The sequence below is a fragment of the Rhopilema esculentum genome, chromosome 19 (assembly GCF_057945365.1).
Source record: "Rhopilema esculentum isolate cy_ngs chromosome 19, ASM5794536v1, whole genome shotgun sequence".
Classification (NCBI taxonomy): Eukaryota; Metazoa; Cnidaria; class Scyphozoa; order Rhizostomeae; family Rhizostomatidae; genus Rhopilema; species Rhopilema esculentum.
This window is the reverse complement of record NC_142833.1, coordinates 7,043,605-7,067,592: the sequence shown is the minus strand read 5'-3', so window position 1 is coordinate 7,067,592 and position 23,988 is coordinate 7,043,605. Positions and strand designations below refer to the sequence as shown.

The 23,988-nt window shown below is 35.7% G+C and overlaps 1 protein-coding gene across 3 annotated transcripts; it reads right to left on the bottom strand.

Moving 5' to 3' along the window:
* Nucleotides 1-16: 16 nt before the first annotated feature.
* LOC148957951 (uncharacterized) lies at nt 17-22,766 on the bottom strand. Of its 3 annotated transcripts, none has more exons than XM_089113903.1 (23): nt 22,540-22,766; nt 21,613-21,884; nt 20,273-20,661; nt 18,871-19,117; nt 18,509-18,552; nt 17,346-17,438; nt 16,483-16,715; nt 13,037-13,121; nt 10,000-10,638; nt 8,233-8,402; nt 7,826-7,919; nt 7,490-7,659; nt 7,039-7,123; nt 6,529-6,609; nt 5,817-5,885; nt 5,244-5,341; nt 4,728-4,791; nt 4,058-4,123; nt 3,532-3,611; nt 3,052-3,139; nt 1,993-2,127; nt 1,331-1,404; nt 17-368 (listed from the first exon to the last, which is right to left on the bottom strand). In XM_089113903.1, the coding sequence occupies exons 2-23, from the start codon at nt 21,818-21,820 to the stop codon at nt 323-325; spliced, it is 3,258 nt and encodes a 1,085-aa protein (XP_088970029.1). In that variant the 5' UTR covers nt 21,821-21,884; nt 22,540-22,766; the 3' UTR covers nt 17-322. The 3 variants fall into 3 exon arrangements, with proteins under 3 accessions (XP_088970029.1, XP_088970028.1, XP_088970030.1); XM_089113902.1 differs by having other exon boundaries at nt 21,613-21,841; XM_089113904.1 differs by lacking the exon at nt 22,540-22,766 and having other exon boundaries at nt 20,273-20,657; nt 21,613-21,732.
* Nucleotides 22,767-23,988: the final 1,222 nt, after the last annotated feature.

Here is a 23,988-nt window from a genome sequence, read left to right as displayed (position 1 = left end):
TCAAGTGAGAGAACAGGTGAGATTTTCCCTGGTTTATGGAAACGTTGAAGGTACAACATCAATTTTCAAAAGGTTTTCAATACATCTTCGCAACTGATGACAACTGTAAACAAGTTTTTGTGAACAAATTTCTCTACAATTCTGCGACCTAAACCCGCTACTTCAAAAAGATCGTAACAAATGATTACATAACAATTCAGCCAGACAGAAAAAATTACTTACAGATCATTTGTCTTTTTCCTTCGCTTCAAGCATAGTTATAAATTTGGATATCTGCAGTATTTTGTAACCAAACTCTTTGATTCTTTAGGACCTTCTACATCTAGTCTTTTGCCCCAAAAGTCTTTCCTGTAATCATTCCAACGTTCCTTGGGAGTGCAACAAATCTGTCGTCATCCATTATCACTTTCATATTTATAGATTTTAATGGAACGTTTTAAAAAAATAGAGCAATAAAAACAAGGCCTAGATACACGCGTTCGTGTAATCTAGAATTAATTGAATGATGTCAATTTTATTTAATTAGATGTAGTAACAAGCATTACCTTTTTAAAATTAGAAAACTTTTTGGCCTAGATAATTTGGTTTATGAAAAGTAATCTGCATGCCCAGGGATACGTTTATACCTTCAAAACTTAATCGAATGGTCGTTTGAAGCTACAACTGACCTATCAATTTTTTATCATGCAAAATGGATAAGAATTCTATATCAAGTTAACGTGGTTACAGAGTAGGAATTGAGCAGAAGGGGAAATCCTGCACACCAGATGAGGCCTGGAGGTTTTAGGGCACGTTTTAAAAAAGAACTACACTTTCCCAAAGTCTATTTTTGTTGACTCATCAAGGCGTTCGTACTACTGGGAGGGAATTATCTCCTTCGCAGTTTAGATTTTTCCCTCGCAGTAGTAAAAGGCCTTAAAAATTTGCCTTTATATGTAAATTCATCAGCATTACAAAAATCTAGATTTTAGAAATATTTGGAAATTGCTTTGAAAAAAGCAAACATTTTGAATCACATTTTAGCTTTTTAAAACAATTGTCAAAGCTAATTTTTTACTACTAACAAATAACGAAATTATTCCTCGAAGATACTACAATTTTTCTGATAAGATGCAGATAGAGCATGTAAACAAAAAAACTTCGTTTCCCGATTACTCATCTAGCTGTGATAATTAAAATCGCACAACAAACAACTACTTTGGAAATAAAATAATTTAGTGAGTCCTGTGTAAAACCCACATTATACAATAATTTACAATATAATCAAATTGTTTCCAGAAAACGGAAACGAGGACCGAAAGGGGCGAAAATGAGGCAACGCTTTCGTCACCTGGCCTTTCGCGCTTTTTCGTGGGCTCTGTCTAGTTCCTTTGCAAGTTCTTCAACTTTACGCGCACTGGATTCCTAAAACACACAATGATAAGGGATAGTTTATATGTATAGAAAATATAAATAAATGATTAATATTTAGAAATTAGTATCAAGGTCCCATCAGCTATGGTCCAATTAAAACTTCATTGGTCTTGTAGTACTATAGGTATCATATAATCATGCTAGAATGTGAAAGTTGCCGAGTAAAGCTGCCATCTTGTTTCTTTCGCTGAAATGCCATTTGTTTGGCAAATTGTGGGCCTATATCCCAAACATAGGTTGTTTTCATTTAAGAGCACATACCCATCGTAAATTATTAGATGACTAAGCGCTCGCATAGGAATTAAAAAGGGGAATAATTGCTACCAGTTTCCATTGCTTTATGATCACATTCGACATGAGGAGGCCTTGTCGAATGGATGAAATGTCGTATCAGCCAATTTTGCTACATGCTTTCGGGGGAAGAGAACGGCAGTTCTGAATGGCACTCCGCTTTCAATTTCTAGTGGAAACTGCATCAATCAGCAAGCACTAGGCAGACCGGTAAACAATAATCTATACGAGTGTCTATAAAAATTGTACAATCTATCTGAGATTGTTGTTGTGAGGGGTCATTCTTACCATTAGTCGCTGGTACTTCTGAGCAGCTCTGTCTGCAAGACTCCGCTCAGTTTTGAGCACCTGTTTTAGACCCCGTGTATCGTTTAAGTTCTCAGCAACTTGGTCCGCTGCTTTGCTCACTGCGACACGACTTGCCTGTTTTTCATTAAGGAGAAGATAATCTGTTAAGGTTTTGGAGACTTAAAATAGCTAATCTTTCAGGGACATAGTCACATCCCACTTTTTGACGTAAAAGACTGTGCAGAGATCGCCAATACGCCTGTTTTAATACCCAAAAAAGGAGAAATGTAGCAGTCACTGGAAACGATTAGTTAGTTTTTCATCGGCTCAAACAGCTAGCAATATGAAAAGACATAGCAGTAATCTTTATGTTCCTGCAAGATTCAAGAATAAAAGATACTTCTATAGATGTGGAAATAGTCCACACAAAACTGTCTCTATGGCATAGTGTGATTCTAGCAAATTCTCCATAAAAACATTTGAAAATCGAACATCTGCTTCTTAATGTGAATCGACGTCTCATCTGTAATTATCATCGTTCTGCCTTCATTAATTAGTACAATGAGTAGTGTTCAAAGTGTAATGTTTTTTGCATAAATGTCACCACAATATCTCTACTAGCGCTAACAACACAAGCATATAGAATTATAGCTCACTATGCATTGCCAAGAGATCAAAACTGAGTGGCCTATGTGATCAAAGTTGCTGTTTCAAGCAATTCCACAAAATAAAGTCACCATAGATTGTAAACATTGAACATTTACCCTTGCGAATTGCAATTAAAAAAAAATTGTGATGACCTTTTCTCAACTCATTAACATGAAAAATATGTAAGAACTAGCAAAAAGCAATACTAATTATGCATAACTTGAGTTAGAACTGAAGACGTTTAGGCCAATAGCATCATCAAAGTAAGTTATCACTAAGGACATTCACAAAAAATGTGATGATTCTGTGAACCTTCAAAACTTATTCATTTAGTGTCTCTGGAAATCTATTGAATAATATACATTAATTAAAAATGCCGCTAAATCCCATGCAATTAAGAATCTTTTTCACCTGGACAAGCTTTTTTGCATCCTCGGATTTACTTTCTATAAGTCTCTCTTGCTCCAAAGTCGTTTGTTCTAGTAGATACTGTGTCTGTCTGAAATAGGGAGACACACCGAAGGATCGATAAGTAAATCGCAACGGAAATCAATCCAAGAAATAGTGTAAATAATACAACTTTATGGCCTAAACAAAATGCCGATAAAATTCTTTTCAGAACCAATAACAAGTACACATTAGTCTGTTCAACCTCATTTTACCATTCATTTCTCAACCTTATTTGACAACAATGAACTGTACTGTACAAAATAGCTTGTTGGAATATCAATCTTGTAAAGATAACATACATTTTTGCTGGTCAAAAAACTAAAAATGGCTTGAAATAAGAAGCATGTTGAGCATACTAAAGCTTTTTATCAGACGCTTCATACTCTGAAGAAAGTCAGTTGAAAAGCTTTAGCATGTTTCAGTAAACAACGCAATCAATACCGTGCAGTTTGAAGTTCGATTTCAAGCTCTTCTACTTTCTTTTGAAACCATTTTTGTGCTTGCTTTAGTTCATTGGAGGCCTAGATAGAAATTAAATTAGGCGTCCAAATTAAGACTTGCATGCTTTATTAATGTTTAATGTTCGAAGGAGAGTGTATGATTAGTTGAAAATAATAGACGAAGAAATAATAAAGAAAAATATTAACATTTTCCTTCATAATCCCAACATACAATTTGGGACAAATTCAACTGGTGCGTGTACCAATATTCATGGCTCAATTGAAACGAGATGAAAATAATACAAATTTCCAATACAGAAAGTCCAGTTCACCTCCATGTCACGTGTCACTTATTGCAACAAAGACATATTGTGCAAATCTAATTCTCTATGCTCCAAATCATACACACGAATTAATTAATCAAACTATGACGTCCTTATCTTATTCTGAAAATGACAGCCATAGAGCATCTTCGACTAAAAAGCAACAATATAAATTGCATTAGTTTAAGTGTGACTTTTCATTACCTTAATGCTTTGCAAGCTAGCCTTTTCAAGCTTTCGATGCAGTTCCTTTTCTTTTGTTTCGAGAGTCTACGGTTTTAAGCGTAAGATTTGAACATGTGTAATATTTAAACAACAGTGTGTTTTGTTACATTTTTATAAAGTTTTCAAGATTCCTAAAGATGAATTATTCAAGAAATCTTTTTGATTATGCAATGTAATTTCTTAAAAAAGTTTTAGAAATGCAATTTTTAATTAAGGCAACATTAAATAGACAAGTTACATGAAATGAGCAATGTTGGATCTTAAACTTTTTTTGGAATAGACTGTCAGAGATTTTGGGTAAACAAAACGGATAAATTACTATAATTGGGACATACAGGCAAGTAGAGATCAAATGCACCAGATCTTTGCGCGAAAGTGTCCTTTTTTTACCTTTCTCGAGTTAACAGCTCAGGCACGATGAGCTATGCTTCTCCTTTGTCGTAAACAATACTAATTTTTGCTGAACACCTGCTTTAAGGTATGTTTCTATGAATAACACTGAACTGAATTTTATCGAAAAGTTGGAACAGAACATCGTTCAAGGAAGACTGCAACTTCTGTGGTATTAGACAAACAAATAACAATGCTGCAAAGACGTGTGTGACAGAAAAATATTGGTTAGGCTTTTAATCCGAGATGATATCATTACCATACATCTTGATTCTGCCTCCATCCTGATCATTTTTTCTTTTTCTATTGCATTTTCGTATTGTCTACGAGGTGAAAGCAACAGGTGAGATTTATCTTCTATATTATCGCAAAGTATTCTGTGCAGAAAGCTATGAAAAGGCTTGGCTGGGAAGTGTATCGACTTTAGTGATATAGTTAATGTAGCAAGGAAAATAATCGCAAAGAAACTGAAAGATCTGATTTACCAAGAAACGACGCTGTTTCTGGATCTAGAGCAGAAACAAGTTTATTGACAAGAAAGTTTGAGACCTGATTGAGACCTTTTTTACCAGCCACCTACATTGGCCTATAGATCGGCATGATACGTTTGTGCATGTGTCTAAAGTGTAAAAAACGTGTTTTGATTGTGTCGTGAAAAGATGAGAAAGATTTTACCTCAAACAAACGTTTTAAGGCAATAAGTACTAAAAGAATAACACTTTACTAAAAACGTGCACGCCACATCATTTGTTTAAAACCATATTACGTATAATACCTTGATGACATATCAGCTTGTGTTTGAAAAAATACAGCACTTTGAATATCATTTCGCAGTTCATCAATTTGCGATACCAAGCTTTGTATTTCGTCTACCTGTTGTGATAATATAAGTAAACAAAGGTGTTTTTTATAATTATCTTTGCTATGATTATGGTGTGTGTATGAACATACAGAGGTGTTAATGTGGGTCTTCGAATTTATACTTTTAATAGCTATAGTAAACAGAAGTTATAAAAACTAAAAATTTATTAAAGCTAATATGTTATTTCTTCCTGTTTGTTCAAATTGATGCTGTCTTTCTGCTTTGAATGTTCTCTAGTATTTTTCTTGATTACTAAATGACAATGCCACTTTCGAACAACTTTGTAATTACTGATGTGTGTGTGGGAGGGGGGGGTTAAACAACTCATCTCTTTAAAACAAGAAGAAAATAAAGCATTATATCTGCTGAATACCGATAGATTAAAAAGTTAAGAAAACAAATAGTATATTGCCAATATGAATATAAATTGCATATCAAAATAATTGATGGATGATACAGAAAGAGCAACTTATCAATAATTCTTACTTGCTCTTGATTTTTCAGTTTTAAGTTTTCTAGATCTTTTCTTTGTCGTTGAAAATCATCTTTTTGCTTCTGAAAGGTATCAAGGACAAAAATATGCAGGATTTAAACATTATACACAATTTATGTTATCAAAAAGGTTTATTTCTAAAAAAATTTAATTTGGATGTCGTAACCAGAATAGGCACCACGAAATACCTCAAAAACTTCAAATTTAATTGAATCTGATATACATTGTTGAAATATTGCCACATAAAAACGGGCTCTTTGACCATTAAATCTTTATAACTTATTCATGGTTCTAAAATCTATGAACAAGGCCAAAATTATAGTAATCCATTAGCAGAACAGAGTTCTTTTGCTCGCCATTTCCCAGTCACTCAGTCATTAAACAAAGCTATGAAATAGGAATTCAAAATTTTTATACACAATGGAGCACAGCATTAAAGCAGAATACAATGCAAGAATAGAACATGGTACAGATGTAACAAAGAAATGCCTTGTTCTAGGTCACTGGAATAAAAAACAAGGTTTCAAGCTTGTAAATTGGCGTTTTAAGAAGTGATAATTTTTGTTTTGATCACGAAATGCAAACTTCAAAAATAACACAAACTCGAAGAATAAAGGTTCACAAGAAAAAACATTTCGAACAATTTTTATCAGGTTTCATTGACGGTGTACTATCTTAATAAAAATTAACAATAATTCATTTTACCTTAAGCCTCCTCTTCATAGCTGATATTTCTTCATCAGCAGAAGCTAGTTCCCTCTCTTTGCTTCTTAGCTGACTTTTCAACTGAAGGAAAGAAGTGGCGAATTTCATAAAGTTAAAAACTTACGATGAAATGATACTGGCAGTAGACACCGGTATTGTTTGAAGATTGTACATTCCATTTCATGTCCTTTGTAACATAGTTTTACCACGGTTAAGATTGATTATAGTTGTTTAAAGGCAGAAAAACATGTCCTTCTCTCTCCAAATACTGCGAAGTTATAATTTCGTTATCGTGGCTGGCTAACGTGGCCAGGAAATGGTGAAATAACAAAATTATCGGTTCGAAAAAGCATAAAAGTCATCTTTTTTGCTTCAAAATATTTGTCAATCAGACAATCATAATAGCTAAAAGAATAAAAAATAGCAGAAAAATATTTCATTTTGAATGAATCAAAATATCAAATGGAAACAAAAAAAAATAAAATTTTCTCAAGAATTCGGTTTGCTGACCTTTTCTAGATGTCTTCTATAATCAGACTGAATTTCTTCTTTTTCCTTAGAGTTTTTAGTCATGATGTCTTGTTCTTTCCCCTCTCTACAACTCAAGATGATCGACTTGTTATCAAAGAAAGAGTTAAAACCATGCAAAACTTGTTCGAGTCCTGTATCGCTAAACGCTATTACTTTCTAAAATAAAGGACTTTAAGAGAACATAAAACACATTTATCTGCTAAGAAAAAAATTCAAGAAACGAAAACTTGAAGATACCGGTATGATATTAATTACAATAAAACCTACCTGTATAGATTAAAACTGTCAACTTTCTGAAAATGCAAACCATCTAAATAATCACAGATCTAGGTACAGATAAATATCAGCCAGATGAACGTTGCATCTAGGATGCTTGGTAAGAGTATAAACGGAGCACCAGAAAGTACAGAATATCATTTAAAATACCCACCTCTCAGAGGCATCATCTTCCATCTGTTTCACTTTCCTTCTAATATCTGCTTTTAGCTTCTCTACTTCATCCTTTAACATATCATTCTGTCGCTGCAATTTCTTTTGTACAAGCAGCAGTTCATTGCAATTATCCTCAGCAGCTTTCTTCGCCCTTTTGGCATTTGACAGCTTGAATTCAAACGATAAAGAGAAAGAGATGATCAATGAAAGATGGTTGAAAAGTTATACAAAAGAATAATGATATTCGAAGGGCAAATAAAAAAAATCAAAATTAGAGAGACTGTCTGCATTGGATCAGTAATGAGGCGAAAACACATGGTACAAGTAGAAAAACCTCATCTGAATCAACGTCCTCTAAAGACGTTATCTTGTTTTGCAGGTTGTCCAATTCAGTTTGCAAGTCTGCTATTGTCTTTTGCGTGGAATTCCTGGAAAAGATGTCAGGGATATTGTAAGGGACCTTAAAAAATATAAAATACAGTATCGTTAAATAAGACCCAGCAAATTAAAACAAAGCGAATCAACAAATCGCACACTTTCTCCTAGATTTGCTAGCGGTTACTCTCAGTATTTTACTGAATTGATAAATACATCGCAGAAAGCGTTATTGTAAAAACCAAGCACGCGCGGAAAACTCATATTTTACTCTGCCAATTCAGGCTATCAAAAAAAATACAAAGAAAGAGCTCATCCACCTGTTCAAGCATTATTCGCGATAAACAAAGCGATGGACTAAAATACCTTTCCTGCACCAGGTTCTGAATCTCACTGTCTTTTTTTCCTAAAGTAATTTGCAAATCTTCCATATTTGCTTGCATCTTAGAATGGGAGAGCATCATGGCTTCAAACGAATCGACTAGTTTCTTGTTGTCAGCATTGCAAAGCTCCAACTGATTTTCAAGATTGCTTATCTGAAAATAAAGCAGATATTTCCAAGCTTAACGAAAATAACGCATAAATAATATTTATTTGAAAATTGTCATTTATGTTAACGAGAAAAATGGAAAAGCAAGGATAGATTTCACAATGGTTATAAATTTTAAATAAAATGTGACTTAAATAAAATTTATATTAATAAATTAAATGAATAATTCGAATCCCGGACGAATTGGTTGAGACTTTTAAAGGAAAGCTTATATTTTCCCTTTACTTAAGAAATAACTTGCCCCCTCCCCCAATTCAATGTTGAATGCATGATTTTGAAGGAGAAATGATAAAACTACAAATCCAACATTGCTTCGGGGGAAAAGGGGATTCGAATTTACAGGGGCAAGGTAGAGTAGAAATTACAAAAATTGCATTTTGTCTCAACATTTTTCTTCGGGATTGTAGAGTGTGATTTTGGATTCTTATATGTCGGGGAAGATTAAAAGGACATGCAAATACAGTTGGGGATAATGAAAGTTCAATTTATCAGGATATCCAATGATCGGGACTATACTGTACACAAGATTTCTGTATTGTAGTGAGGTAGACTCATGTTAAGTAAGGCCTCCCGGACACATGGCAAATCTATCCCACCAAGCGAATGTCCCAGTTAAGTAAATATCTTGGTGAATGGAACAAAAGAAGAATAGAAGGTTCCGTTTAGCGAGAGATTGTACGATATAAGGATGGGCTGTGGCACCAATTGATCACTGGCTTAAAACCTTAAGGGAAATAGTTTGGAGAAAATAGTTTTCCATATTTTGCAGGAGTTCATTTTCGCGGATGAACTAAAGTTAAATAATACGTTGTCTCACTTAAGCGAAGTTTTTTCTATTAAATTTTAAAACAAGTTCAAGTAACATAGAAATTTGACCCCATAGAGCATAAACTCCACTTTCTGAAAATTGAAATAAAGCTCGGGCGTTGGAACACAGATTTTTTGTCCCTTAGTGGCCTATCAAACAAGATAATACTGTGTCATGCTAATAAACAATCAAATTCAATTTGATGATTAAAAAATTGAAAAGCAAGCAAAACAATTTAACAAAAGTAGGTAACCATGAAACTATAACACTAAAAAATGTGAACAATGTTTTTGCGGTACAAAATTTGAAAATGGCTTTGAAAAAAGCAAACATTTTACGACATACTAAAAGCTTTTTCGTCTGACACTCCTCAGAGCATGAAACGTCAGAATAAGGTTCCGAAAGAACACGATGGAAAATATATACCCAGTTGTGGATCGAAATAGGCCAATCAGAAAAACGCAAACACAAGACTGGTATAGTTGACCAATCAGTGCCGCGAGCCTGAAGAAAAATTACCAATGGAGTCCAAGAGAGAAAACGAACTCCTTCTGTCTACACAATTAGATCAATTACAAAAACCGAAAGGTTTACACAATGGCGGCTTTTTCGTTTTTATGTAGATCGACTCCAAATCTGCTAGATGGAAGGACGACCGGGCTCTGCCAATTATCCGAAACATGTCGTTTTGCACACGCTTTTAGTATGTCGTAAAATGTTTGCTTTTTGCAAAGCCATTTTCAAACACTAAAAAAGGCCGAACGATTTGAGTCACCTTTTCAGAATACTTTTCAATAGTGGAATCTTTGCGAGAAAGAAAATTCTCTGCTTCCTTAAGTGATTTCTCTCTCGTACTGACAGCAGTTTCAAGATCAGCACCCTTTTTCTTGATGACTTCTTGCAACCTTCTAATCTCGGCGTCTTTCTTTCCACTTTGTACATTTAAATTCTGCATTTCTTTTGACAATATCTCAAAATTGCTTCTCAAAACACGTTTTTCCTCCTTCAGAATCTCATAATCTCTCTTAATCCCAGCGTTTCCATTCAAGTCAAAGTTCAACTGCTCAACTTTTGATTGCAGCAAACCATTCTCATAGGCTAACTTGCTTTTAGCTTGCATTATTTCTGAAAACGCTTCTTCGATTTGCTTTTGCGACAAACTGTTCTGGTCTGCAGTGTTTAGTCTGTTTTTTGCGTGTTCTAATTCTGTTTTATTGCTTTTAAGACTCCTTTGTAGCCGTTCTATTTCTGTTTTCATTTCTTTCATTGTAAATTGATATTCCATGTTCTCCTTCTTTGAATCATCAAACAGCCTTTGCAGTTCCAATATTTTTTCGTTTTTCTGTTGCAAAGCAATCTCTTTGTCGTTCCTTGAAGCTTCTAGAAGGCTCCTGACTTGATCTAATTCGGTTTTCTGGAAACAAAGAAACTAACATTAGCAAACATCAAATGGAATCCTACAAAACGAGGCGCCTACCCGACGACCTACAGATCAAAGCAACGTTTATACGAGAGAAGATCTAAAGAGGATCCTTAATTGCAGTTCCTTGATTTTGAACTTTGAATGTGGCTTTGGAAAAAACAAACATTTTGAGTAATACTTGAGCTTTTCGTCTGACACGCTTCAGAGTAAAAAACGTCAGAACATAGATTGAAAACTCTACACTAGTAGTCTCTTGTAGGTCTAGAAACACTGTTAAAACAAGTGATTCTGCCATCGGTCAACATCTTTTAGACAACCCAGATTGTGCAAAACTCTATAATGACGACATATTTCGGATAATTGGCAGAGCCTGGTCGTTCTTCCATCTAGCAGTTTTGGAGTCATTCTACATAAAAACGAAAAAGCCGCCATTGTGTAGACAAAAGGAGTTCGTTTTCTCTCTTGGACTCCATTGGTAATTTTTCTTTAGGCTCGCGGCACTGATTGGTCAATTATACCGCTCTTGTGCTTGCGTTTTTCTAATTGGCCTATTTCGATCCACAACTGGGTATATATTTTCCATCGTGTTCTTTCGGAACCTTATTCTGACGTTTTTGCTCTGAGGAGTGTCAGACGAAAAAGCTTTTAGTATTTCGTAAAATGTTTGCTTTTTTCAAAGCCATTTTCAAACTCTACACTAGGAAATATATATACCCCGTTGTGGATCGAAAATACCTGGGTGCATATATTTCGATTTTGTTTTTACAACATAGCATGAAAGAATACGATTTTGTACTTTTAAATGTGCGAAAGCTGTGAGTGTTGGATCTACTGCATACTGCCCGAGAAATGGCCAAAAGAGCACAAAATTTTCCCCAATCAACAACTGTGATTCACATTGGTTAAACATTTAAGCCCTGGTCAAACGATCCAACATTTCGCTCAACATTTATCTTCGATGTTAGGGAGTGATCCAACATTGGTGGTCAAACGATCCAACAAGGTGTTGGACGAAATGTTTGGTGAAATGTTTGATCGTTTACCGGGGCTTTATGAACCAGGCAAAATTACAGTGTATCCTTGTTTGTTCGAACCTCGGTTATTCGAACACCGTTTTCGGTGTGATGTTTTATAGCCGAACATATTTCATTTGACAGAACGCTCAGCTCTAATCAAGTTGCGAAAGCACCCAATGAGTATATCTCTATTAGCAAATCTATCTGTCAGATCGATGAACGTGTGTGTCAGTTGTTATCTGAGCAGCAAACACAAAATGATTCATAATATGACTTAAATCTTTTCTATGTTTTTCCTACCAGAGAATGTAAACATTTGACAAATCTATATTTGACACTTTTGCGCGTGGCTTCCCATTGGTAAATCTTATCCGAGATACAACAATCTCGGGCTTATCTGAACCGTTCTTTTCATATTTCATTCCAAACTGTTCAAACCATATCTCAGTAAATATGTTACAGATTTTGCACATTTGAAATATTGTGCCGTGCTCCTTCTTCTTATCGGGTCAAAATTCGAAAATCCTAAAATACTAAAATCCTAATCGGGTCAAAATCCAAAAAAATTTTATGACGTCATCAAATTGCCAGTGCATTCCGCTAGGTATATGGGCATGGTAGGAACAAGAAAACAAGAAACAAGAAAAATTAAGGTCATCAGTAAAAAAATCATGTCGCCAATTTCATTCTTGTTTTGAGAAGAATTATTATCCGACAAAGGTTTTCCATGAAAATTTCTAATCTGAAAATCATGTTTAATGAAATTCTTCCACCCTTGACAGATTTTCTGTTGTTGGTCATTGCCATCTTTTTACTGCTCTGTACATATTTTGCATTCGTTTGATTTAAACAGCTGATAACCCGTATATTTTGACAAACTGGTTTAACGATCGAAAAAAACTTTGTTTGCTGGTAGTCCAATACAGACTTCAGAATTAAAATGCAACCGCCCACCAGACCATTAAAACGATGAAATCTCCACCAAAAACAATAGCGTGAAAAAAAATTAAGATCGCTCTCCGCCGGGTTATCCGGGGGTGGGGGAGAGCCTCGGAATGCACAGTCGCCCAGTGAATAGAAACACATGTTTGACGCGAAAAGCGTTACTCTTAACATCTACGCAAAAAATCAACAGCTTGGGTCAACGGATGCCTTTCGAAAACGAGGGCTGCCATACGTCTATTGAAGTTCTTTAAAATTACTAAATTTATATGCTACTTTGCAGTTTACACTTTACAAACACAATGAAGAGCTGAGATAATGCCAAATCTATATGGTTTCATGTCGACAGCTTATGTCGGCGTTTAAGCGGCATTTAAAAGGCGCAAATGTGTAAAAAATGATGGGAAAATAAGATTTTTAACAGTACTCACGTATTTCTTTTCAACAGCAGCCAACAGTTGCACTTTTTCGGCCAAATTAAGCTCCTTGCTTTTTAAAGAAGCCTTCAATTCAACGCTGGACACAAAAACAACAATTGATTAGGCATAAATTACATTGATTAGGCAGGCATGGCTACAATATTTAGGACACAGTCCAAGAGAGTGATGAATAGAATAATCACGCTGAATTAGGTATAAGTTTACTAAAGGCAGTAAAAATTTCAATCGCACTTTTTTGAAACCTTTGTAGACAGGGAATTTTTCACAACAATCGAGCAAAATGCCTAAACTTCAAGTTTTAATGACTAGGAAAAATTACGTCACTGATCACGTGATTTCTATTGCTTTACAAAAATGTATCCAAGGCTTAAAATGCTCACCAAGGCTTCAACTATCCAAATCAAGTACAAAAACTGAGTTTAGGCACTTTGCACGGTTGTTCTGGAAAATTCCGTCTATTGTTTCTACTATTAAGGAATAGAAGTCTTGGTAAAAAATTTGTTTATAGATTATCAACTGATCGAATACGATATGTCAATAAATTCCGTAATGATAACAAAAGAAGTAGGAGCGGACCCCCCTAACAATCATTTTGTTGCAGTTGTTAAACAAGTCAGTGTGCGAACTGGATTTGAGGAAGTATAATGGGTTTCTCATGGGTAGGGAAATGATGCACAGTGTCACAAAAATAAGAAACTCTCTTCTTAAAAAAATCCTTTGCTAACTATTAGGCTAGATAATAATATTTTACAATTAGGTTTACACTGTGTGGTATCGGTCTTTCAACTTTAAATTTTTGGTATTTAGCGTGTCAGAGTTTAATTAAAATAAGGAATGTTTTCAAAATTTCAGCCGAGAAAGGCAAAATTTTGGAAGTAGACCAACATGAATTTTTAGGCAACCAAACTCTGAAAAGGCCAAAATTAGGAATTTTTGCATAAAAAGGGCCAATCTGGCAACACTAGACAATACAGTAATTGCATGTGCCAAAGACATCAAGGAAGTAATGGAATGTCTTAAAATCGATACAGAAAATGCAATCTCCTGCTTCATAGCAAACAGATCGGTAGCAAACCCGGACAAATATATTACTATGTTTCTTGGTCTCCAGGAATAGGATTGCATCTTGACATAAATGGGAACATTAAAGTCATTACACAGAAATACTCTTAGAGTTTTCGGTTGATTTTTCCTCTAATAGAACAATATATCTAGGCAGACAAAGACAAAATACTCTTCCGTGCATCTAGTCTCTCAGATTTCAACTATTGCCCATGAATTATTGGGAAAACTGTAAACAACACAGTCAACCAATTCGAGAGTACTGTTTAAGGATTATGATGCCACGTTTTAAGATACGCATAATGAACAGATGCAGACAAAGACAAAATACTGATGCACTGGAGGGACATATAAGCGAAATCAAATGCAGTGGACTGCGACTCTCCAATTTAAGGTTTGCAGCTGACATAGACCTCATTGTTGGCTCTCAAGAAGAACTAAGAGAGCTGACGGAGAGGATCAATAGTGCTGCCAACAGATATGGTATGGAAATTAGTGCATCGAAAAGCAAAATAATGATAACAGGACCAACACCAATGAAATTGAATGCACCTATACAAGTAACTGGCGAAGATCTAGAACAGGTTAGTAGCTTCAGATACCTTGGTTCGACAATAACTGAAGAAGGAACATCAAAATTAGAGGTAGTGTCAAGAATTGGAAGTGCAACAAGTGCATTATCTAGATTGGATAAAATTAGGAAAGGAAGAAAAACTACCAATCGAGATCAAAGTAAATCTTCTACGTGCGATCGTTACCTCAACAGCATTATACAGATGTGAAACATGGACTCTTAACAAAAAGTTAGAAAAGCGAATTGATGCATTTGATATGAAATGTTTCCGAAGTTAGAGGTGATACAACGACAATATGGCAAAATTGAAAACCTTTTGGATATTGTAAAAATGCGGAAGCTAAAATGGTTTGGGCATGTTACCAGGAAGAAAGAAGCCACCTGTATGTCCATTATGCACGGGCAAGTAGAAGAAAGCATTTCATTTTCATTTCATTTCATAATATTTATACAGGTTAAAGGTTCATACATATATGTTTTTCAACCTGACCTGTTTAAAAGATTAAAATAAGCGCTAATAAAGATGTTATAATACTAATAACAAAAGAAATTTACCAACCTAACCTAATTTACAATATTTAATAAGACTAAGTGAACGTAAAGTGACCATTGTCTTGTATATTGTGTTAGAAAAGTGAGAAGACCCAAGAAAAGTGAGAAGACCCAAGTGGTCTGGACATAGCGGAAGCATCAAGAAGAACTGAAGACAGAATGAGTTCGAAGACGGATGTTTATACATGGGTGCACTAACAGCCTCTTCAAGGGTTACGGTCATGATGATGGTGTTTTAAGATCTTTTGAGAGGGTCGGCCGAACTATCCAGTGCAAGAATCTGTAAACACTTACTTTGAGGTGCCTAATTGCCGTCCTTCCGCTAATTAATTTTTGAAAATTTTTCAACACCCCCGCTCTTATTAGGACCCCCCTCCCCCTTCCGCCAATTAATCTAGGCATTTTTTGTGTTGATTACTGTAGTGAAAAAAAATTAAAACTTTGCGATTTATACCGGAATATATAAAACGAATAATACAGCTGAAGTTTGAGGATATGTGTGGGGATTTATCAATTTGTGTGATATATCAATTTTCTTAGCTTCTAAACTCTTTGCATAATCATTTGTTTTGTTGATATGGTTCTATAAAAAAAACTGATTTTAAGTGCATTTCAAGTATTCAGTATATGAAACTTTATAATTTAGACCCCCCCCCCCCCCGGTAATTGGAACCCCCGCAAATTAATTTTGAACATAAAATCCGAACAGAACCACCCACCCCCCCCCCTGTTAATTCTGCCCGCCCGGCAATTAGGCACCTAAAGGTATGCTTAAAGATGCATAAGTGCCGCTTGCCCCTCCCTGCTATTGGAGTCTTCAAACCAAAGGATGTTAAACACGATTACGAACAAATAGCTTCCAGCAGCTCTCCAAGACCAATACCTTAGTTTAAGAAAATAATTTACTACCATTGGTATTTAGGGAACACGCTATTTGTCAAGATAAAAAATTCCCAAAGCCCACAGTAATTCAGCTGGATGGGGGATATCTGCAGTTGCATCTTATGCAGAGGAATTTGATAAAGTTTAAGTCGAAAGGTACGTAACGCAAAAGTTTTGGAAAGTACAAGACAAGATGCCACATATTTTGATGGCCGAATTGTGTTGAAATCAATGGGTATTGCAAAATAAATGATTCTCCCGAAGTACGTCAAATTCAGTGCAGATTTTGTAGAAATGCCCAAAAAAGAGCCATTGATAAACAGCATGACCGTTCAGGCTGAAATCATTTATCTTGCAATTCACTTACTTTTCCATTTCAGTGTTTCTTACAGCTGCTTTTTCTCGCTCGAGTTCTTTCATTATCGCATCCTTCGCATTGTCAAGTAATTTGTCTTGCATTGCCACCTTGGTATTAATACGATCTTTCTCTCTTTGCAGCACATCCTTGTGCTGTGATATCAAAGCTTTATTGTCAGTGGCTGCAATCCGTAAGGCTTCCTGTAGTTTTTGACAATCTCTTGACAGTGACTCGTTTGTTTTCTAGAATGCAAAAACACTTAGAGGTTTCCACGTAAAGGCGTTTATTTGAAAGACCTGGTATTTGTTTGGCTCCAAGTGTACTAGAACATTGGCTTGAAATATAAACAAACACATCTAAGAAAAAATTCACAAATTTTGCTACCTCACAAAATCCAGAAATTCGTAATCTGCAAGTGGTGAAAAATGAAGCAAGATTTAGATGAGAAGATGTACTTTTGCCCTGCTTTATGTTTTGACGACGTTCAGAATTTGAAGAATACTGAAAACAGACTAAAAATGCTTTTCGGACCATCAAAAATACACAGGTAACCGAATACATGTTTTCGGAATGCTATCAGGTAACATGCCAAAATACAAGTTTTCCGATATCACTCTGGCGTGTCGGAATGCCATGGCGTACCGAAACTGGAAAGATTTTGGGCTGCGTAACATTGGAGCCAGCTTAGCAAGACCTCTGTGGGCAAGATTGCTGACTGATGCAAACTGACACAGCTTTTGGTGAATCTGTATTTAGCCTGAAACACGACAATTTCAAAGGACTCTAAATAGAGTGAAGCAAGCGTGTAGCATCTAAGCAAATTTTTGTTACAACAGCAGTATGAAAAAAGTAGGATTGCGCCTCGTGCCTACCAACAATTGCCCACGTTCTTTCGAAAGTACTTCATTTTGCTGTCTAAGACTTTTTCCTTCCCGTTTGACTTGTGACATATCGTTCTCCAAGATCTGTCGATTCAAAGAAATTAATAACTTCTTTAACAACCAAACTTATATATTGGATTGTTACAAATAATTTCAAAATACAAAACACTTAAGTGTGAACAGCAACCAAACCAAGGCTGATCAAGAATTTGCATTAAATTCACAAATTCTAAATAGATTTATATCCTGATGTATTCAAAGGCGTAGTGGCATGGATGGGGGAAAGGATGCCAGCCTATCCAGTTGGATACAAACGAACGTTAGTGGGGCAACTGTCTGCATAGACCTTCCCAGAGGCTATTTTTACGTTAAATTTGTTTGGGAGATGAACAGGAAAAATTTTGTCTTCAAAGAGCATACGCATTGAACGACATCATTATTGTGCATGCACTTTAACGACAAGACGGAGGTTTGTCTCACATATTTAAAGATTTGCGCACGTTCGTCTCGCCTAGACGTGAAGCGAAGGGAATATCCGAGTTGAAAAAAGAATGGGAGAAATGTTGTTGTTATCATTCCTTGTTGTTGTTGAGCCAAAAAAATTGGAGACCCCCTCCCCGGATTTACGTTTTTTGGTAGCTGTACACATCTGAGATGTCAGTGCTCATGTGTTGGTACTTTCATATATAAAACATAAGCCTGGCTAATACATTCTCGAAGCCTTTTCAGCGAATGGAAGTGAAAATGTTTCGTTGGACTTAATGGACACCTCTATGAATTAAAATCAGAGGAGGAGTTTCAATCCGAGGGGATATACTAAATGTAAAGAAGAGCATAAGAATCTTCGGCGTTCATTCTACCATTAGGCATTTTCAATTCAAGAATCTTTCTTTGACTGAGACATTTTGAAGCTGCCTTTATATAAACAAAAAGATAATTGTGGGCGTTTCCGATTGGTAAAAATGGCGTCTTTTGTTGATAAAAGGGCGTTTTCATACAGTAAAAAGACGTGGCCGAAATGTTTATCTTGTCTTCCGAATAGCATAGGAAAGAGAGTTACCAGCAATAAAGAAAAGGATGAATAAAGTTCAGAGTTAAGCAAAACACAAATATCTTCTCAACAATATGAAAAAATATATTTTAAAAAACAATACCTTCTTTTCTTCCAAGACCTGCTTCAATTTACCATTAACAGCACCTGAAAAGGGTCAGGATTCTAGGTTACCAAAGGAGCAAACTAAAATTCAATCAACAGAAGCTGAGGAGCAACACTAACAGCCAAGAAATGGTTGAAAGATGATCTATTAGTACTAAGAACATCAAAATAGTGGGACAAATGCAAAAATCACTCACAAGACAATTCTTGCAATATCATGTATGAAACCAAATGCTGATTTTCTTTCTTAAATTTTCAACTCAGTTCTCTGAGGTGCACTTAAATGTCAAAATATATAATATATAAAGTTTTAGGATCAATTAATAATTGGTGTTTTAAAAAACAGCCTGTTATCCTTACTAAAATCTTCTTCTTGCTGAGAGAGAAGACCCTCTAACTGAACTCGCAACTCATGCTCATTTGCAAATGCTTCTTTGGTAGCAACAGCTTCTTTCTTGGCATTATCCCAACTGTTGACTAAGTTAGTCACTTGTCCTCGCTCTGAATCAACAATTGTTTCCATATCATGAATTCGCTGTAGCAAAGCTTCATGGGCATCCTCAAGGCTCTGTCTTAGGGCTATTTCTCTTTCTAGTTGTACATCTGTCTATAAGATTATGTAATCCAATATGTAAGAGTCATAAATTACCATATATGCATAAAAATATGACCAGGCATTGGCAAGTAAACTCTATTTGTAGATATTTTCACCTTCATTGCAATACTGTAGATCCTGCTTCACTCAGTCTGTGTTTACATGTTATAGTTTCTGAAAATCAACAAGGTCAACAAAAAGGGTACAAAATGTGGTTGAAATGGAAAAATTGGAAATATTGTAGAGTAATGTTCAGTAATTTTTCCTAATTTCTAATAGATTTGTTTTTCTTGGTAGCTGTGTTAGGGAAGAGCCTTGAGACTAAAGCAAAGCCAAAAAAGGAAAAGACGGAGGGATTAAGAAGAGAGGGTGGTAGCATCAAGTTCTTGATTTTAGCCTTTAAATAAAAAGAGGTTAAATAAAGAGAGGTTATTAATAAGAGTCCTTATCTGGCATTTTTTTACATGTCTCAGGAGATCCGAATCATATTTCTGATCTCCTGGGAGCAATGCCCAGTACAGAACCTGTAAAAGTTGAGGGATTAACAACACAGTGCCAGTGAGCATCAGGTTGGAGAGACTTTGTCAGCAGTACTACAAGCAAAGACAATTTGTGTGAAAGACAGATTTAAGGGGATTTAAGGGGGTGCTCTCTCCTAAATTAGTTTATCTACTGAGAGGGTCCCCCCTTAAGAAATTACCTGCATGCAAGTCTACTATTTTTTCCTTACACCCTTGTTGTTGTTTTTATTTGTATTTATTTGAACATTATTGGCTTAATTGTTTGTATGTAGCAGAATTTTAAAAAAAACTGAAACTGAAACTAAAACTGTGTCAATAAATTCAAACTTTTTGTGACAACTGTAATTAAAATGCAAATTGCAAGTACTCAAATGAACCCCTGGGGGCTTTTTCACAAAATATATTATGGGGTTGGGGCTTATTTGGGGGCAGGCATATTTGAAGGTGAGGGCTCATTTAGCAGCAGCCAAAAATATTACTGGTGAATGTTCTTCCTCTATTTGAGGCTGGTAAGTATGCTTAAAAATGCAGATATGATGGGATAATTGCTGTTGAGGCAATACCTCAGCTCATTTGGGGCATATTTAAGGTTGTGATGTACAGTATGGATAACAATTAACATCATAGGCCTTAACTTGACTCTAACCTCCTTTTTCTGATTGGAGACTTTCTCAACCAAACCTTCAAGGTCAGCTATCTTTCCATCCCGTTCAACCAAAATATCTTGTGTATCTTTCATATCGTTAATCAAATGCTCCAGCTCTTTTTGAATGTCTTTATCCCTTTTTCTCAAAGCCTCAGCTTCCTGATTTGCAGCCTCTAACTTCCCCTCCAACTTTTTTATTTCGTTTTGGTACTCTCCTTCCTGATCCATCACATCACCTACAGTCTGCCCTTTCCTCTCACTTGCCTTATCTTGTATCCCATGCATACCAACCTTAAGAGACTGGAGAGCATTTTCCATTCTACAAACACGTGTTGTCATCTCTTCAAAACTTTTCTGGAGTTGCAACTTCTCTTTTGCTTTCTTTCTACCTACCAAATTATTACACAACAAATAAGCTTCAAACAGTAGATTTTTTAAAAAGTACATCAATGCATGTTTCCAAAAAAATTTAGAGTTTAAAAGCAAGATCAAAAAAGCAAAATCCAAACATTTGTGGAGTTGTTATGATGTTATGATAGCTGTCAAATCAAATCCTTCAAGAATTTTGTTTAATGTGTAGGTTTTGACAATAAACTCATAAATTTCATCTAGATGTGTCTTTCCACATCCCCCACACTGGTTTCAGAAACCCAAATATCTTGACTCTAATTCGAGGATATTGTCCTCTATATTTGCTCTTTAAAGGGGCTGGGTCACGTGTAAGGCTGCAGGGCAAGTTTGCTGTATTGATGCTTGTGGATGGGATGAATCCAACACAGCAACATCCATTACAGAAGTGAGATTTGGTAGGACAGAGAGTCACAGTGCATCAATAAGATTTCAACGTCTTTTCTTACTAAAAAAATCATATCTTTATTGCCAAATCCTTAAAGATTGATTTCATATGTATACGTCAACATCATTCCTTTGATCAGTCCACAAAAATGAAGCTGTTTGCACTGCAGCAGGAGCACCAGATGTAATCGCCATAACAGCCTGTTTGGCCAAAGGGACAGCACAGAGGCATTGTGGAAAGCCAGGTTCACAAACAGTAAACATAATGATTACTAAAAGCCAATAGTTGATTCAGGCTTGGTAGCATTGCTGCAAGCATCAGGATTTCACAGTCTGCCATCTTTCAGACACTGGCTTGTTTGGTAAAAGGTTGATTGGTAAACAAATCTCCTTACAGGTGGACTGTCCTGCACAAAATGTTTGTCTAGGGTTGCAAGACCCAGCCCCTTTAATATGACTGAATTGAAAACATTCAGGTACTCAGTGCTTCTACTTTGAATTATGCTAGAGAAATAAAATGATATTGACATGTAATGTAAGTAAACCTGTTTTTGCAGCTTTTGCAACATCACTCTCTTTTTGTGCAAGCTCCTTTTCCTTGACACTACCTTGGGCTTTGTAACCATATTTCTTCAAATGCTTATTCAACAGTGTAGCTCCTTTTTCTGCCTCAGTGAGACGTTTTTGCAAATTTTCTAGTGTATCTTCAACTGGAGTTTCTGCTCCTATCCTCTTATTGCTTTTATTATTCATTGTTTATTGGTGGTAATCAACCTAAATTTTAAAAATTCTGTAAAAACCCTATGCCATAACGATTCTACAAGATAAAAAAAAGGACTACAAAGGGGCTACAAGCTTTCTTTTGTAAAACAAGATCTTGTTCATGTAAAACAAGATCTCATTCTATAATTCAAAGCATGCAAATATATAGGTTTACAAAATGAAAATAATTTGCGTGCCATACAGTTTTTGATGAGGTATAGGCAGAGATGTACACAGCTATTGCTTGACAATCACATAAATTTGGGTCACATAAAACTTAGAGTAGCTTGAAACCATCATGTTCTATACATCTAGGCAAGTACAGTGTGTACTGATGTAGAATTCTTCTTTCATTTATCAAAAACACCATTTGAGATGAAATCGCGTAGAAAATTAAAGAAAGAGCCCAGTAGAAAGATAACCTGATAGTAAAACCTAAAAGATAGTCTAAAGAGAAAGATAACCTGATAGATTTTAAACATAAATGATTGGCAAGTTATATGATCAGCTGAACAGAATTAAAATGACTTTGCAAGCTAGAAGATTTTTGTAGATGAGGTGCAAGATCTTTTGTTCTGGGCTCAAGCCAAGCTTGAAGCCAAACAACATTGTTTTTGCTACCTCTATAAGATTTCGTTTTAAAAGTATTCAAATCTAATTATCTGTTCAAGGTGATAATTAATAAATAATAGACGTTGGGAACGACTTACTTGATAACCCAACAATATAATTTACACCAGATCTTTGCACCCCAATGACTTCAGTCATATTTATAAATTTTAAACACTTCTTTATGTCGTGGGTGGCAGAGATGAAGCTCAATTTCTCTTGCTCAAATCAGACTTCCTTTCCTAAGCTAAGCTTAGTCCATCGTCGTGCCATCATCACCAATACTACGCGCGCACTTTTTTGAAATCAAACCAATCCAAGCAGAGGGAGCCTCCTTCAGAAGCAAATCAAAGTTTAATCGAGGTTTATCGAAAACTCCTCATGATAGCTTCACCGGAGTTAATAGACATGGAAATAGCTGCGAAAAAATAATTTCCTTATCTAAATTTTTTCTTCGGATTTCTGCATTTCAATGGCTAGTGATCGATATTCTGCGATGGGCCATCGCGAATTATTTTTAGATTGCACGTGGTTCATGACGTCATAAGCAAAAAATAATTCAACAAGAAAGCTGATATCTCTTGTACCAAAAGTCTTATAACAATAACACTTGCATATTCGGATAGCTCTAAGAAACAGCTTTCATTTGATGCATAAAAAATTTATTTTTGCTGATATCAGTATAACGGCTGATGACGTCATCAAACCATAATTGACGTTTTACCCCCACTGTTTCGCAGATTTCTTATTCTTGGACTGTTAATTGTCCTTTCTTGGGATATTCTATCAATCTCTGATAGAGGAACACGTCCATTGAGTAGGTTTACCTTAAATTGCTTCAAAAAGCTCATTAATTAAAGATTCTATGATGACGTCATATACATAAATTACTTCAAATGATCTAGATAAGATTTTTTGTTTTGAATTTTGAAAATTACGCTATATTGTGCTGTGCTATATATTGCATTTAGCACCAAGTTATAGAATAGTCTTGCTGCCATAGCCTGTGCCCCAGACCCCTAACTTGAAAGTAGGGGTCTGGAACACAGGTTATGCTGCCAACGCAGACAGAGGAAGGTGTTATCACCTCAACGAAGCCCTTGGTATGGATGCCTTGCTGATTTCTATTCTACCACAGACGACCCAACCACAGACGCCTTCAATTTTATTCTAAACCTTAAAAATTTAAACAAATTGTTTGAGGACATTTTCAGTTCTTGTGAAGGAGCAGAGTCAAAGATGACCATAAGATATCTGCAAGACGTCTCCTCATTGTTATCACTTGTGTCAGTCGTTAGGGAAGGTTGCCTCAGGGTGTCACTCCACTCGAGGGGGTATGGAGGGTGGTTCATCCCCCTCTCCATCCACGAAAGTAGGACTTTTCGCAGGGCAAAACTGATTTTTGCAGGGCAAATGTTTTCTACCAACGGATCTGTTTTGTTGTTTTTCTTATGCAACTGTAATAAGAAAGTAGGTTATGCTTGTCATTTGTCTACTCCAAAAGTAAAATGATACAGACTACCAGTGACACGAAGTAGAAATTGCCAGCA

Coding starts and splice junctions, on each gene's coding strand:
- LOC148957951 (XM_089113903.1), bottom strand. CDS start 21,820: ATGAATAATAAAAGCAATAAGAGGATAGGAGCAGAAACTCCAGTTGAA. Junction 6,610..7,038: donor ATAGAAGACATCTAGAAAAG/GTCAGCAAACCG, acceptor TCTTTCCTTCAG/TTGAAAAGTCAGCTAAGAAG. Junction 4,792..5,243: donor CAAGCTGATATGTCATCAAG/GTATTATACGTA, acceptor TTCACCTCGTAG/ACAATACGAAAATGCAATAG.